Source organism: Caloenas nicobarica, chromosome 18 (assembly GCF_036013445.1).
Source record: "Caloenas nicobarica isolate bCalNic1 chromosome 18, bCalNic1.hap1, whole genome shotgun sequence".
NCBI lineage: Eukaryota > Metazoa > Chordata > Aves > Columbiformes > Columbidae > Caloenas > Caloenas nicobarica.
In genome coordinates, this window is record NC_088262.1 from 12617824 (window position 1) to 12632329 (window position 14506).

The 14506-nt window shown below is 54.3% G+C and overlaps 2 protein-coding genes across 3 annotated transcripts; one reads left to right on the plus strand and one right to left on the minus strand.

The window, feature by feature from the left end:
* Positions 1-5723: 5723 nt before the first annotated feature.
* Positions 5724-8764, minus strand: LOC135996187 (large ribosomal subunit protein mL38-like). Its single transcript, XM_065647968.1, has 5 exons — positions 8712-8764; positions 8164-8342; positions 7095-7324; positions 6458-6530; positions 5724-6380 (listed from the first exon to the last, which is right to left on the minus strand). The coding sequence occupies exons 1-5, from the start codon at positions 8759-8761 to the stop codon at positions 6286-6288; spliced, it is 627 nt and encodes a 208-aa protein (XP_065504040.1). The 5' UTR covers positions 8762-8764; the 3' UTR covers positions 5724-6285.
* Positions 8765-8916: 152 nt separating this feature from the next.
* LOC135996186 (glutamine-rich protein 2-like) lies at positions 8917-13585 on the plus strand. 2 transcript variants are annotated; one of them, XM_065647966.1, is made up of 13 exons: positions 8917-9667; positions 9805-9899; positions 10028-10119; positions 10254-10404; positions 10568-10777; positions 11028-11159; positions 11363-11440; positions 11724-11888; positions 12041-12162; positions 12486-12551; positions 12664-12802; positions 12953-13088; positions 13373-13585. In XM_065647966.1, exons 1-13 carry the CDS (start codon positions 9457-9459, stop codon positions 13492-13494), a joined length of 1719 nt encoding a protein of 572 aa, XP_065504038.1. In that variant the 5' UTR covers positions 8917-9456; the 3' UTR covers positions 13495-13585. The 2 variants fall into 2 exon arrangements, with proteins under 2 accessions (XP_065504038.1, XP_065504039.1); XM_065647967.1 differs by having other exon boundaries at positions 10571-10777.
* The last annotated feature ends 921 nt before the right edge of the window (positions 13586-14506 follow it).

The window sequence follows — 14506 nt, forward strand, 5'->3', positions numbered from 1 at the left end:
GGGGTTCAAGTCTCTTGTGAGAATGGGAAAATATCCTTTAGACATAGACCATTGACCAAGTCTGAGACTAGGATTGGATCCAGCCACACCTAAACTCCTCTTTGAAGGAGTTTAGAAAGTAGGGGGATCCTTTCTGAACCTCGTGACTCAACGGGAGGGTCTCCCTGAATTTTTTTAGTGATGGGAGATAAAACCCGGCATAGAAAAGGGGACGCCTTTGGCCAAGGTATTGCAAAATTGGGAAAATATTTATGGTACAGCAAGTTTGTCAAGAAACGCATGCAATGACTTTATCTTGAGAAGATTGGCAAATTGTAACTAAAAATCACCTAGAAAACAGATGTCCTGGACAAATGAATTACTGGTATGTATAAGATGATTTGGCATATGACCACCATAAAGAGGATGGTCGAAAACGAGTATAAAAACCTCGAGAAAGAATTTTAGCTACAGTTGTGAGTAATTTAACTAAGGTGCTTGCAGAGCTGGTCTCTGCAACACCCTATGCTCTGCTCGCTGTATCACCTCTTGATTCCCTCCCCAACTGTCTTTGTTGTCCTTACTGCTTTTGCTGGGCTTTGCCCTGGGATCGCTGAAGTTATTTTGCGGTGCAGCCAGCAGCAGATGTGTGTGTGTGCGTGTGTGTAGGAGACGAAGCGTGGGGAGGGCGATGTGCGTGTGAATGCTCTCCAGTGTTACATGGATGTACCCATCACCCCTGGGACCCTGGGGATTTGATTGAGGAAATCAAACAAAGTTAAGGGAAGATGGGGATCGATGTGCATCATCATTTTCTATTTTTTTTTTTTTTTCCGGGATATAATCCGTCCTGAGCCGATGTTAACCTGTTATTGAGAGAGCTGGTCTGTCCAAAAAGATCATTAAAAAGAATGTGGAATTAACCCTACAGACAGGGGGAAACTGGGCTGCCTGGCCCCAAGGTGATTCTAATTGAGATTATAATAATCAAACAAATGGAGATAATTGCCAAACAGTGGTTAAAAATCTGATAAAAGCTTTCCAGGTTTTGAGGAGATGAAAGTAAATTGAACTGAAGTGCAGGAATGTAGACAGAAGCCAGCAACGACTGGGGAAGATTTTGACAGGCTTTGTAACCAACTGGTAGCAAGTGTGTTTGTGGATCTACGGAAGTATTTCAGAGAGCATGTGCCAGGTTGGCAGAAGAATTTGCAGAAATTCTGAGTGTGGTCATGTTCATGTATGATGGTCGGGAAGAGAAGCAAAAAGTTGAAGGAGATTGATTTGTTAGCAGCAGCTTTAGCTAGGAATTTGCAAGTGAAAGATAAAGACTGGAAAGGGAAAAACCACGGATGATTTAGACCAAAGTTGATGATAAAAGTAAAAGAATGGGAGAAAATGGAATGCTATTATTCTGGAAATCTGGGATATTTACCCCTAGGGCAGCAACCATTTGAAATGACTAAAGGAAGCAAACTCAATACGCTTTGGAAAATCAGAGGGGCTGAAAATGTTTTTGGTGGTGGTTTTTTTATGTGGGGAAGCTTGTTTAAATTGCAAAAGGGCATGTAATTGGTAAAGTAGGAGGTTGTGTCATCGAGTTTTTACTAGAAATGGAAGCTACCCTATTCCTTCAAAATTCTACCCTAGAAAGATCTAAAACTGAAGATACAGTGTAATAAATGGGGTAGCAGGGGGGAAGGAGAGACAATTATGAGTAAATTCCTATTTGTGATAATAAGAATTGAAATTGTATGGGGAAGGTCTATATTAGTGGAAGATTCCCCAGCTTATTTATTAAAGAGAAATCTTTTACACGCTCTGGGTGTGGAAACACAGTTATTGCCTGGGGGAGGGGTGACAAGGAAAAAATTTGAAAGATATTATATTACCTGGAAGTTTGTATTGGTTTTGGCTGGGGTGGAGTTAATTTTCTTTATGGTAGCTAGTATGGGACTATGTTTTGGATTTATGCTAAAAACAGTGTTGATAATACAGAGATGCTTTTGTTATTGTTGAGCAATGCTTGCACAGAGCGGAGGCCTGTTCTGCCTCTCACACTGCCCCACCAGCAAGTGGGCTGGGGGGAAGTGACAACTAGTGGCACACTTATCTAAGCTCTTAGACCCAGTGTCTTGAGGTTGGCCAGAGTGTGTGTGTGCAACCTGCAGCAGCAACCGCTCTTCTGGTGGAAGAAAGCAGGAAATGAAACCCTGCTGCTTTCCTATGGAGAGCTGACAATGGGCTGCACCTCTTCATAGCTGGGTCTTCAAGAGTAATGCAGGGGAAAAGACACGGTGAGTGTGCCATCATTGAAGGTGCCACCAGTGGTGAAATAAGAGAAACGGGAAGGTTGCCTAATAACTGGTCAGCTCAAACATGCCAGCTATAAGCTGTCCTTCAGGCACTGCAAATGTTAGAAGGAAAAGAAGGTACCATCTGTAATGATTCTAGATATGCACACCTTTGGGAAAAACTGGGAAGAACGAGGTCTAATTAATAGCAAAGGGAAAGAATTGGTTCATGACGAACTACTTGGAAAAGTGTTACGTAATCTGATGTCACCAACAGAGGTGGCTGTAGTACATGTTAACGGACATCAGAGGGGAAACTCCTTTTGTGCCAGGGGAAAGCAGCAGATGAAATGGCCTGAGAAGCAGCCTTAAAACCTGAAGAAATAACTATAAGTCATCTCATGCTTGAGGTCCTGGCCCCGTAAGGAATTCCAGTTTTCAATGAAAAATAAAAAGAAGCCCTCCAAGAATTAGGAGCCAGGGAACAGGGTGGGAAATGGGTATTCCCAGATGGTAGAGAAATGTTAAATAAGCAAATCATGAGGGAGGTATTAGCAATTTTACATCAGGAGAGTTATTGGGGAACACAAGCAATGTGTGACATAGCGTTATGAAAACATGGGTGTACTGGAATTTATACTGTAGCCAAGCAAATTTGTGAAAGGTGGGTGGTTTGTGAAAAAATAAATAAAAAGGCACTTAGAAAACAGCCTGCAGGAGGGCGGAGTCCAAGTTCACAACTCTTTCAAAATATTCAAGTTGATTTACCTGTAGCTGGTCAAATTAAATACACACTAGCGTTGGTTGATCACCTTGCCGGGTGGGTAGAAGCTTTCCCTCTGAGCACTGCCATGGTGTCAGTGGTAGCAAAAGTGATTTTAAAACAAATTATTCCTAGATATGGAATAGTGGAAAATATAGACTCAGATCAACGGGGACATTTTACCTCCAGGATCCTGCAAAGACTAAGGGACGGTTTAGAGATATCTTGGGATCTTCCTACTCCCTGGCATCCCCCTTCATTTGGAAAAGTAGAAATGATGAACCAGACCTTAAAGAAGCAATTGTCAAAATTAGTATTAGAAACTAAATTATCCTGGACTAGATGTCTACCTAGAGCCTTGTTGAGAATCAGAACTGCTTCTCACAAGGATATAGGAGTTTCACCTTATGAAAGGCAGTTTGGGCTACCATACCTGAGCAGAAATAATGGATGGACCCCACAGTTGAAACTAAGGATGTGTTTCTCAAAAACCGTATGCTCGGGTTGTCTTCTTTTCTATCTTCTCTCAGGCACCAAGGGCTTCTAGCACAAACTCTGCCTTTAGAGTTTGCAGCTCACAAGTTTCAGCCTGGAAACTGGGTCCTGGTCAAATCCTGGAAGGAAACTAAGCTTGAGCCAGATTGGGAAGGAGCATTTCAAGTTCTGCTGATCACTGAGACAGCAGTACAACAAGCTGAGAAACAGTGGCCTCATTACACATGGATTAAAGGGCCAATCGAACCTCAAAAGGACAAGGATGAGTGGCAAGTACCGACAACTGACGACCCCCTTCGACTAAAGATACAGAGATGAAAATGAAATGGAACTTTTGGGAATTATTAATCCTGTATTATGTAAAATTTACAAATGGGTTACTTAACATTGACAACACTGAAACTGCAGGTTCCCTAACAATTTGAGTAGATGCTCACCAGATCCTTAATTGTGGGGATGTAAGAGCTAAAGACAATCGAGTTAGGAAATCAAATACGTGTGTCGAAGGGAACTGAGTCTAAGGATTATTTAAATAAGTGCATGGGTTTTGGGATGTGAGTCCCTGCAGTGCAACCCTTTGCTAATTACAATACAGGGAATAGATGATTCAGTAAGTGGGGTTTATGGATCATGACCAGACATTAGTGGAAAAGATGCCCTGGGAAGGTTCAAAATGTAAGTGTTAACGAACAATCGTAATGAAGAATTAATCAAAAGCCTCTAAACAGGGCCTTGGGTCCTGCCAAATGACCCTAAAGTTGTCACTGTTGTAGAAATATCAGATCTAAGAGAAACCTTTGAAGTAGAAACAGGATATGGAGATACAAATGCCTGGGTAGAATGGATCAAATATACAGTGCAAAGCCTAAAGAAGAGCAATTGCGGTGTGTGTGCACCAGGAAGGCCTGTGGCACAGGTGGTCCCTTCCCTCTGGGATGGCGCAAGGATTAACAGGGGATGGAGTGCATCTTAGCCTTATACCAAGACTCTACGGCATGGGGAAATAAGTTGTGTCATACTCTCTCCCTACTATTTCAAGCCTTACAGGGGAAAAATATCAAAATTCCCCTGGCATTTTCAGGAATAACTAGAAATCATACTGCCTGTCTCTCACAATGGGGCAGGAATGATACCGGGTTCCTAGGAACATGAGTAGGTGTGTAGAGTCATGGGACGTTGATCCTCATATGTCCTCAAATGCTTCTTGAGTGGATCTTTGGTGGTACTGTGTGAAGATGACACTTCATTCCATTTTACCCCCCGCATTGGGAAGGCACCTGTGACATTCTTCAATTGGCAATTCCTTTTACCCTGGCATTTGAACACTGTGATTCACCACGGCAACAGAAAAAGGAGTTTAGGGTTTTCCTTTGATGGCAGAATTTATGTCGATTCGATTGGGGTTTCCAGAGGGGTCCCCAATGAACACAAAGCAAGAAATCAAGTAATGGTGGTTTTTTAATCCTTTTTACTCTGGTCGATAACTATAAACCAGAATGCAGACTGGATAAATAACATTTATTATAACTGATTTATAAGTTATACTAGACAAGCAGTTAAAGGAATCGCCGAACAATTAGATGCTACTAGTAGAATGGCATGGGAAAATAACATGGTCCTAGATGCGATGTTGGCAGAAAAAGGTGGTGTGTGTGTAACCAGAGCTTCGCAAGGACTCACGACTTTAGCAGAAGAATTGGCTGAGAATTCAGGGATAGTCCACTCACGGGATTGTTAGAATCTTGGTTTGGAAAATGGAAAGAAATGATAGTATCTGTTTTTACTACTTTAATTGTAGTAGCAGGAGCATTAATTTCTGTAGCATGCTGCACCATTCCGTGTGTCCGAGGACTTGTTCAATGCCTTATTGAGACAGCTCTATCAAAGCAAATGCCTTTAGGGCCGCTGCCATACTCAGATAAAATGACAGTTTTGTGCACATGAATCTGCGTGTGCCACTACTTTGCTGACGGAGCTGGGAAGGAAATACTCATCCTTCTCTGGAGCCAAAAAGCCACACATGGTGGTTGGAGAAACTGCCAATTTGACCTTGAATGATGAAGCCAATATTTGAGGGTAGAAATCAGTTGACCCAGGTCCTTGGGTCTGGAGATTGCTCTGGGATGTTCTGGTTTTTAAAGGCCTTCTTCCAGAAAGCAACAATCCCAAGTGAAGTGTCCAAGCTGTTTTTTCCTCCCCGTGCATTTCCAAGGAGCTTTGTCTGATTTCCTTCAGTTTGTTTTTATAGTGACTCCGGGCTCGCGCAGGGCTGTCTGGATTAGCTGAGGAAAGCTGTTGCTTTTACCAGAATACCCTGGTAACCAGTGAAACCAATACAGCTCCAGCTGCCCTGTTTGTCTGGCCTCCATCCCCCAGGGCGAGTGCCACTGGCCACCCGGCCAGCGCTACCGGCAGTTGCCCCCGTGGGGGTGGATCCCGCCGGCCGTGGCGCTGGCTCTGGGACAGGAGCTGCTGGGCTGGACAACCAAAGGCCTCAGGGCACCGCAGGGGCTCGGCCGAGCTGCAAGGCCGGGCAGGGCCGAGCTGTCACAGGAGTTTTGGTTGACAACAGGTTGACCATGAGCCGGCAACGTGCCCTGTGGCCAAGAAGGTCAATGGTACCCGGGGTGCATGAGGAGGAGCGTGGCCAGCAGGTCGAGGGAGGTGAATCCTCCCGCTCTGCTCTGCCCTGGTGAGGCCCCATCTGAGTCGTGTGTCCAGTTCTGGGCTCCCCAGTTTAAGAAGGACAAGGAATTATGGGAGAGAGTCCAGCGCTGGGCTACAAAGATGCTGAGGGGTGTGGAGCATCTTTCTCATGAGGAGAGACTGAGAGAGCTGGGGCTGTTCAGCTGGAGAAGAGAAGCTGAGAGGGATCTGATCAATGGGATCAATATCTCATGTTCTTTTTAAAGAACCTGTTACTCACCTGGATTTGTGAGCAACACAGTCCACAGGGAGCCTTTACCTGCCTCGGATGACACTGCGGGGGGACTGGAAGCCTAAACGAGCAACACAAACAGAATGTCAATCACTGAAACAACAGGTTCCATTAAGACCAGGTCATAATTTCCAAGGCAAAGAACACGAACTGGTCACGGGCACAGCCAGGACACAGCAAAGACCAGGCATGGCCATGACACCAAGTAATCCAGCTCCACCTGAGAGCCTGCAGAGCCTTAATAAACATCAGCCTGCTAACAGACAACCATCCTGTTGCAAAGCTCTGTCTTTATCACGTCCAAGAAGCATGTTTTGTTCATCACAGAGGAAATACCCTTCTAAACAAAATTCCCCGGGGCAGACAATGCCCATCAGGAGCGTCTGACAAAACCACAGAGGCTTCCCGTGGGGACAAGGCTGTGCCCAGCTCCCCCCACACACCTCTGACGGAGTCATCATGTTCCCATACTACACCGGCACAACGTGCTCGTCTTCTTGGCTGTACTCCACCCTCAAGGTGACCCAGGGGGGGAACGTGGCCCATTGGAACAAGTCACAAAACACCACTCAGCCATGCGCTGCTTGTGGAACAGGCCACTGCTCTTTTCCCACTCAGCTCTGACCTTGTCGAGGGGGATCAGCGCTACGAGGAGAGGGAAATGCTGGAGGTGACACCGGAGGACCCAGCCCGGCCGGGGCAGGGAGCGGGCAGCGGGGCACAGACCAGTCCGGAGCCACGCTGCTCTTTCCATCTCAGCATTCTGGAGGTTCTCCCTCAGGATCTTTTTTCTTGCCTTGATTTCCTCTGCCCGCAGCAGCTTCTCATGCGGCAGGCTGATGTCGGTCTTTGGCTCTTCAGACAGAGGTGAAAAAATCACGTACAAGAAAAATTCCAATACCCAAAATACCCCAAACAAAACCCGTGAAGAGTGTTAGAGAGGCTGTGAAAGAGACGCAAACTCCAAGACAGCAGAGACTCGATTCTAGCCCCTCTGCCTTCCCTCTGCACCTCCACGCTTCTGCCTCCTCCTCCTCCGCCAGCTCATCGCACCCCCAGACCCAGCAGTTTCCCAGCCAAGGAGCAGCTCTGGTCTCTGTGGCTGCTCTGCAGCCAAACTGGATTATCTGCTGCAGGGGGTCTAAAGCTCTGGTTCCTGCTCTGGTTCCTCTGACACTACTGGGTTTAGGATGAGAGGAAACGGCCTCAAGTTGCCCCAGGGGAGGTTAGGGTTGGATCCCGGGAAGAGTTTCTTCCTGGAAAGGGCTGCTGGGCATTGGAATAGGCTGCCCATGGCAGTGGTGGAGTCAGCATCCCTGGAGGGGTTGAACGGACACGGAGATTAGGTTCTCAGGGATATGGGTTAGTGCCAGGGATGGGTTATGGTTGGGCTCGATGGTCTTGAGGGTCTTTTCCAATCAAATGATTCTGTGATTCCAAGGAACCACTTCTTTACTCTGCTCCATGTCTCTTGGCAGGTCCTGGCCAGCCTCCCTCCTTCCAGAAAACTGCCATCCAGTTCCCTGAAGACATCTGCATTCTGCAAACTTCTATATCAGAAAAGGGCCAACCTTGTGCCAAAGCCCCTCATCTGCTCTTTCCAGGGTGCATTTTGGGGCAAAATGCGGCCCCAGCCACAGCTTTCCTGACCTCTAGCAGCAAAACCCGCACAGCGCAGCCCCTTGGGCGAGTACCTGGCTGGGGGCTGCTGTGCTGCTGGCCCGTCTGCCACCAGCGCGGCTTCCTGCTCTCCTTCTCCCCCAGCCTCAAGTACCGACTGAAACTGCGGGATTTTTCCAGCGCTTCTAAGTTGCTGACGTCAATATCCTCGTTGGGCATCGGCCCCAGCGGGGCTGCCCGCTTGAGAGCGCAGCTAGGAATGGAGAGTGAAGAGAAGCTGCTAAAGTCATGTACCCTGTGATTCACTTACAAAAGACGCACCCATCATTAACCAATGACATGAGAAACGCTTTCTGACCATCTGCAAAACGAGGGGAGGATGATCCCCAGTGTTCCCCAGCGCTGATAAAATAAAGAAAGCCGCTGAACAGTAGAATTGACTCTGCTGTTAAGTTCCCGCTTTCTACAGAGACGAGAGAGCCCGGGAAGAACCGGAGCCACCCCCGCCTCCGCGAGCTGGCGACGCCAGGAATTCCGGCGCCCGAGCGCTCCTCCCGCCACGCCCCGAGCGGCTCCCGCTGCCCGCCCAGGGGGAACCCGGGCTCCCCGGCCCGGGACTCACCGGCCGTGCCGGACGCCGCACAGCGCCGCGCTCAGCTGGGACACCGCCATGGTGCGCGCCGCCCGCAGTGGAAGGCCCCGTTACCATAGCGACAGGGGCTGCGCCGCGCGGGCCTGGCTTGGAAGGCCCCGCTGCCATAGCAACGGGGCTGTTTAGCGCGGAGCCTGACTAGAAACGCCCCCCCAGCCCCGCGGGACGGGCTTTTCCCTCCCCGGGAACCCCTCCCCATCGCCGGCCTTGCTGCTCCGGCCGGGCAGAGCCCGCTGAAGGGACCGGAGTGGCCCTGCTGTCACCCCGGGGTACCAGGACAGGAGCCAGCACAAGAGCCATTTTTTTTTTCAGAAATCGGCCCAAAAAGGAAAAGCTGCAGTTCTCTGTGAGCTGTGGAACATAGTGGGGATGCTGGGGGGAACCCCAGGGCAGAGTCACAGCATCCCAGGCTGTTTGGGGCTGAAGGGACCTCTGGAGACCCCCCAGCCCAACCCCTGCTCACGCAGGGTCACCAGAGCAGATCACACAGGTCGGGCCAGGCGGGTTTGAATGTCTCCAGAGAAGGAGACTCCACACCCGCTCTGGGCAGCCTGGTCCAGGCTCTGGCACCTCCCGGCAAAGAAGTTTCTCCTCATGTTCAGCTGGAACCTCCTGTGCTTCAGTCTGTGCCTGCTGCCCCTCACCCTGGCGTTGGGCACCACTGAACAGAGTCTGGTCCATCCTCTGACACCCACCTGGTGCAGATCCCAGGGCCATGCCCCCTTCTCAAGAGCCGGCCGTGCCCTGGGGCTCCTCGGGCTCCACCAGCACCTCCGGCCATGAGGCGGAGGTGCGGGAGGCTCTCTCCCAGGTTGGGCAGCTCGGCCACCTCTACGCTGCTCTGAAGGAGCAGGTGGAGCAGCTTAAAGAAACCAAAGCTGAAGGTGCAGAGCTTGAGAAGCTGCGCCGGCTCTTCCCGGAGGGAGGTGAGAGCACTGGGGGGCTGGCGGGGGTTGTTCGGTGTGGGGACACCCTGGGTCAGGGGCTCGTCATGCTCAGAGCCTGGCCCCAAGGGTGAGACCCCCTCACCGACAGCACATCCCCTTGGACCGTGTCCCTCTAGGCCAGGAGAGCATCACCAGCATCCTGGCCAACCTCCAGTGCCAGATGTCCTTCCTGCAAGACATGGCCAGGAACCTCAAAGAGAAGGAGGAGAAGGTGAGCCGGCAGCAGTCCCCGAGGGGCTGCGGGGATGCCAGTTTGGGCAGGGAGGGGGCAGCCGAAGGGCCCCCGTGCCGGAAAGACACAGAGGGCTGTGCCCTCACTGCCCCCACCGCCGTTCCCAGATCAGGAAGGTGGAGGATGCTCCCACAAAGATGAGGGGGGCTGGAGCCGGCAGAAAAGCAGACGGCAGCGGCCAGATGACCCAACAGCTGCGGTAAAAGGATGGGAGAGGGTTTCCTACCCCGCAGGGCTGCGAGGGAGCCTGGGGTCTGGGAGCATCCCAGTTTGGGAGGCAAGGGACACCCCCACAAAGGCTAAGCCTGCCCCTGCCCCCGTCTCGCTGGCCAGGCCCAAGCGGCAGAAGGTCAAGGCAGAGCGGAAGGAGTTGGCGAAGCAGCAGGAGCCGACCCAGGCCGAGCTGGAGCAGTTTGCGGCCGAGTATGTGAATAACTTGGTGATGGAGACAGCAAAGAAGCTGCAGGCAGAGGGGCAGGCAGAGGTGAGGTCCGGGGGCAGCGCTCCCAGCCCCGCTGGCTCGGCGGGAGTCCTGGCGGGGTCCCGGCCACCTCCCCTGGCTGGATGGGGCCATGGAGCCTCCACGGCACCTGGGCTGGTGGGCCGCATCCAGCCCGGCTCAGAGCTGGTTGCTCCTCCCCTGCCAGCAGCGGGACGAGCCGAGGGCGACGGCGCAGAGCGGGGGGCAGGAGCCGGCAGGGCGCCCGGAGCACGCAGGGTGCCCCGTCTGCAACGTGGACACCAGGCTGCAGCTGGGGAAGTTCCTCCAGCGCTGCGAGAAGCTGGAGGAGCAGGTGGAATCCCTATCCCAGAAGGTGGGCGGCAACATGGCGAGTTATCCAAAGTGGAGGAGACAGGTAAGGAGATGTGGTGTAGACAGCTTGAGCTGCCAGGACCCCCCAGGCATTTGTGCTTTGCTGTAACGTGGGGGAGCCCCTCGCTGTCCCCCCTAATTGGCCTGTCGGAGTCAGCAGCACGGAAGGGAGTTCAGGCCTTGGAGCAAATGTCCCGCTTGCACTGAGAGCCCGTGGCCACCAGCCAAAATACCCTGGGTCTGTCCCCACGGGGCAGCCACCCCCCTTGCTCAGCACCGCCTTGGCGTCTTAGTCCCTGCAGCAGGACGAGCAGCTGAAGTGCGTCCAGGCCAGCGTGAGGCAGCTACAGAAGGACTATGAGAAGTTCAGCTCGGCCCTTGCAAACCTCCTGCACAATCGCCAGCAGGATCAGAATGACATCAAGGTGGGTGGCTGTAACCCCCAGGCAGAGCCCCGTCTGGGGACCCCAAGGGATTTGTCCCCCTGCCACCCTGCTGGCAGCCCTGCGCAGCTTCCCGATGCCTTTCCCGGAGGTTTCTGATGGGGTGGGCAGGAGAGGTGTGCTCGGCTGGCCGGGGGCAGCTCCGACCCTGCCGTGGCATCACGGGCTGCTGTCTGCCTTGGAAGGCTCTGTTCCAGGCCCTGGGGAGGCTGGAGAAGCAGAAAGCAGACAAGGAGGAGCTGCTGCTGCTGGGAATCGATGAGGTACGGGCTCGAGGGGCCCTGGTGCCAGCCAAGGGGTCCTGGGCAGAGTGACAAACACCCCTTGTCCCTTGGGTGCCGGCTGGCAGAACCAGCCAGGGGGAGGGAGGATTTCCAGACCGGCTGCGGGTCCCCTGCCAGGTCCCCCTGTGACCACGAGTCCCTTTGGCTGGTGGGACCAACCCCACGGGGGTGATGGGGTGAACAGGGCCACGTAGCCGCTCCTCCCTCTCCCGTTGTCCCTCCATCCCGGCCCCACCGCTCTCCTGCCTTTTCCCGTTGCTAGAAAGCAGACAAAGCCGCCCTGGCTGACAAAGTCAGTCGCAGCCAGTTTGAGGCGAGCGTGGAGCGGCTGAAAGAGATGGTGGAGGAGGTGATGAGCCGGGTGACGGGCCAGGAGCAGGAATGGCACCTGTTCCAGCGACAGCTCCAGAGAAAGATGGACTCCAAGGTGAGGGCTCGTCCCCTCCACGCAGAACTGGCACCTTCGGGGTTGGCAGCCTAAGGCAGCATCCTTGCGAGGGTCCCCCCTCCTGGCTGTCCCCCCGGGGACCGCGATGTCCCATCCTGGGGTAGATGGCTGAGGCTGTCACCCGTCCACAGCCGGACCGCCGGGAGCTGGGGCTGTTCTGGCAGCAGCTGGAGGAGCAGTGGAAGAGCCTGAGGGGGCAGCTCCAGGAGAAGGCGCTGCAGCCAGAGCGTGACGATGCCGCTGGGATTAGGAAGTGAGCGCGATGGGGACAGCGGTGGCTTTGGCAGCGCTGGCCCTGTTCCTGCTGGCTGTCCCAGCTCGTGCCGGTGTGGTACCCTGGCGTGGGAGCGCTGTGGGCAGCGCCCCTGGGGATGCTGAGCAAGCGGCTGTGCCTTGTGCTCCTGCCAGCTGCAGCTTGCCAGCGACAGAGGAGGCACAATGAGGGGGCACGTGTGGGAGGAGCCCTCCTGAACCAAAACTGGGGGGTGGGTGCAGAGGATTTCTGGGATGGGGGACGGCGTGTAGGCAGGGCTGTGCCCCCCCAGGAGCTCCCCAGCCCTTTTCTCCCCACTCCAGGCAGCTGCTGGCCGGTTTCCATTGCCTGTCCTGCGACCGCCCCCTCAGCATGCTGGCGCCTGGACCGTGAGTAGCTCCCCCCGCCACAGGGAGCACCCCCCGGCGCCCTCCCTGGCATCGAGTGACACATGAGGTGCCACCTGCCAGGCGCTGAGCACCCCCGTGTCCTGTCCCACAGGGGGCGGCTGGGCGAGTGCAGATACCCCGCTGTTCCGCGGAGCTGCGGGGGCCCGCACACCCTCACCCCCCCGCGCTTCCAGCCCCAACCGCCCAGCACCCCACGGCGGCTCCCACCCATCGCCCGGTGCCCCAACAAGGTAGGGATGACGGAGCTGGGGAGGGGGATGCTGAGCCTGCGGGGGGATCCGTGCCTCAGTTTCCCCAGGGAGAGCTGGCTGGGGGAGGGTTGCTGGGGGATGCGGAATGGGGCCCCGTGTTTCGGTCACACGCTCTCCCCTTCCCGGCAGGACGCGATGCAGCTGTCGGGCCAGGACGGCGCTGATGGGAACCGGCAGGACGAGCAGCTGTCCATGATGGGGGGCTCTCAGCTGTCCTCAAGGCAAACGGGCTCCCCAGACACCACGGCCTCGAGGAGCCGGCCAAGTACGGCCCTGTCAGGGCCCCGGGGGACAGAGGACACCCTGCTGTCCGGGGGGGGCGGGTCTGTGTCTGCAGCTGGGCAGGGTGGGACGGGGGTCTGGGGTCTGGGCTGGCATGTGGGGGCAGCGCTGGCTGCTGGGGCAGCCGGTCCTCGTGGTGGAGCTGGAGGGAGCTGGGGGAACACGAGGGTGGTGCTGGGCAGCGTGGGACACCAGCCTGTCTGCTTCGGGGTGGGGGCAGGACCCTGTTTGTGGGTGTGTGTGGCTGACCCTGCCCCTCGCCCCCAGGCACCCCCTCCTCACTGCAGCAGCGGCTGGAGCACCGACCAGCCTCGTCTCCCGGACGCCTCACCCTGGCACCGAAGCTGCTGCCGCCCGTCCAGCCCCCCCGCAGTGAATCAACGCCCTGACAGCCGGGCCGGACGGGGGGTCCCGGCCCAGGTCCCACCGTCCCAGGCGCTGAGCGGGCAGCAGCTGCAATAAATGGCGATGGGCAACCGAGCGCCGGCGTGGTCTGAGTGGGGCAGGGTGGGAGAAAGCCCCGCCGTGTTTGCTTTTTCAGGAGAAAAATAAGGGCTAAAAAGCCGCTTTGGGGGTGCCCAGGTGGATCCAGTGGTATCCAGGGTCCCCCCAGAGGGATAACTGGGAGGAAACCAGGGGGCACCAGGGCAGAGCCAGCAAAGGCCCATCCTGCCCCCCGGGGAGGGTGAGGTGTCCATGGGCTTGAAAAACACCCCCTGGGGCTAACTGGGGGGGCGGGGTGAGGGGGTAACCGGGGGCTGTGCAAGAAGCCGGGCTGACCGTCGGCAGCCGGAGGAGGGGAGCGCTTTGCTCTGGGCTCTGCAATGAGGGTCGGGGGGATCCAGAACTGGGGGGACGCATCAGCTTCGTGCCCCGACCCGGGGTGCCCACAGCCACCATGTCGCGGCACTTTGCAGTTACGAGAAAGCACCAGAAATTTCTAGTCGATGGACGCTCTGGTCATGTCCGCACCCCTCGGCTGACAAACGGGGCCCTCGTTTAATGAAACGCCTCAGTCCGGAGAAGCTTCTCGACCACTGACCATATACAGGTCTGTAGGAAACAATTATTTTGCGTATATAATAGGCTCGGGCAGAATCTCTCAGCAAAGCAATTTTTTTAATAACGATATTGCAACACCGGGTGTTCTACCTAAAGGCAGGCACAATACAAGCGACCAGGCAACTCTGTGCACGGACCGAGGTAAGAAAACAGACTGTTCAGTATGACCTTGGTGGTCGGGGCCATTCTGAGAGGAGGGATGAGGCGGAAGGAGAAGCCTCGGGACTCAGAATGGGAAATGTAAAGGAAAAATGCTAGGCCTAAGGAGGATAAGGGAAAAACCACTGATAACATTCTTCCACACAGTCCATTAGGGAGGATGTTAAGGTATTGGGGAGA

What these genes read in the sequence shown, in the direction of transcription:
- LOC135996187 (XM_065647968.1), bottom strand. Translation starts at nt 8,761, where the DNA reads ATGGCGGTGTCCCAGCTGAGCGCGGCGCTGTGCGGCGTCCGGCACGGC. An exon ending in GCACAGCAGCCCCCAGCCAG is followed by an intron (nt 7,325 to 8,163) that starts GTACTCGCCCAA and finishes CTCTGTCTGAAG; the next exon opens with AGCCAAAGACCGACATCAGC. An exon ending in TGTGTTGCTCACAAATCCAG is followed by an intron (nt 6,381 to 6,457) that starts GTGAGTAACAGG and finishes TCTCTTCTCCAG; the next exon opens with CTGAACAGCCCCAGCTCTCT.
- LOC135996186 (XM_065647966.1), top strand. Translation starts at nt 9,457, where the DNA reads ATGCCCCCTTCTCAAGAGCCGGCCGTGCCCTGGGGCTCCTCGGGCTCC. An exon ending in GATGCCGCTGGGATTAGGAA is followed by an intron (nt 12,163 to 12,485) that starts GTGAGCGCGATG and finishes TCCCCACTCCAG; the next exon opens with GCAGCTGCTGGCCGGTTTCC. An exon ending in GGCCTCGAGGAGCCGGCCAA is followed by an intron (nt 13,089 to 13,372) that starts GTACGGCCCTGT and finishes CCTCGCCCCCAG; the next exon opens with GCACCCCCTCCTCACTGCAG.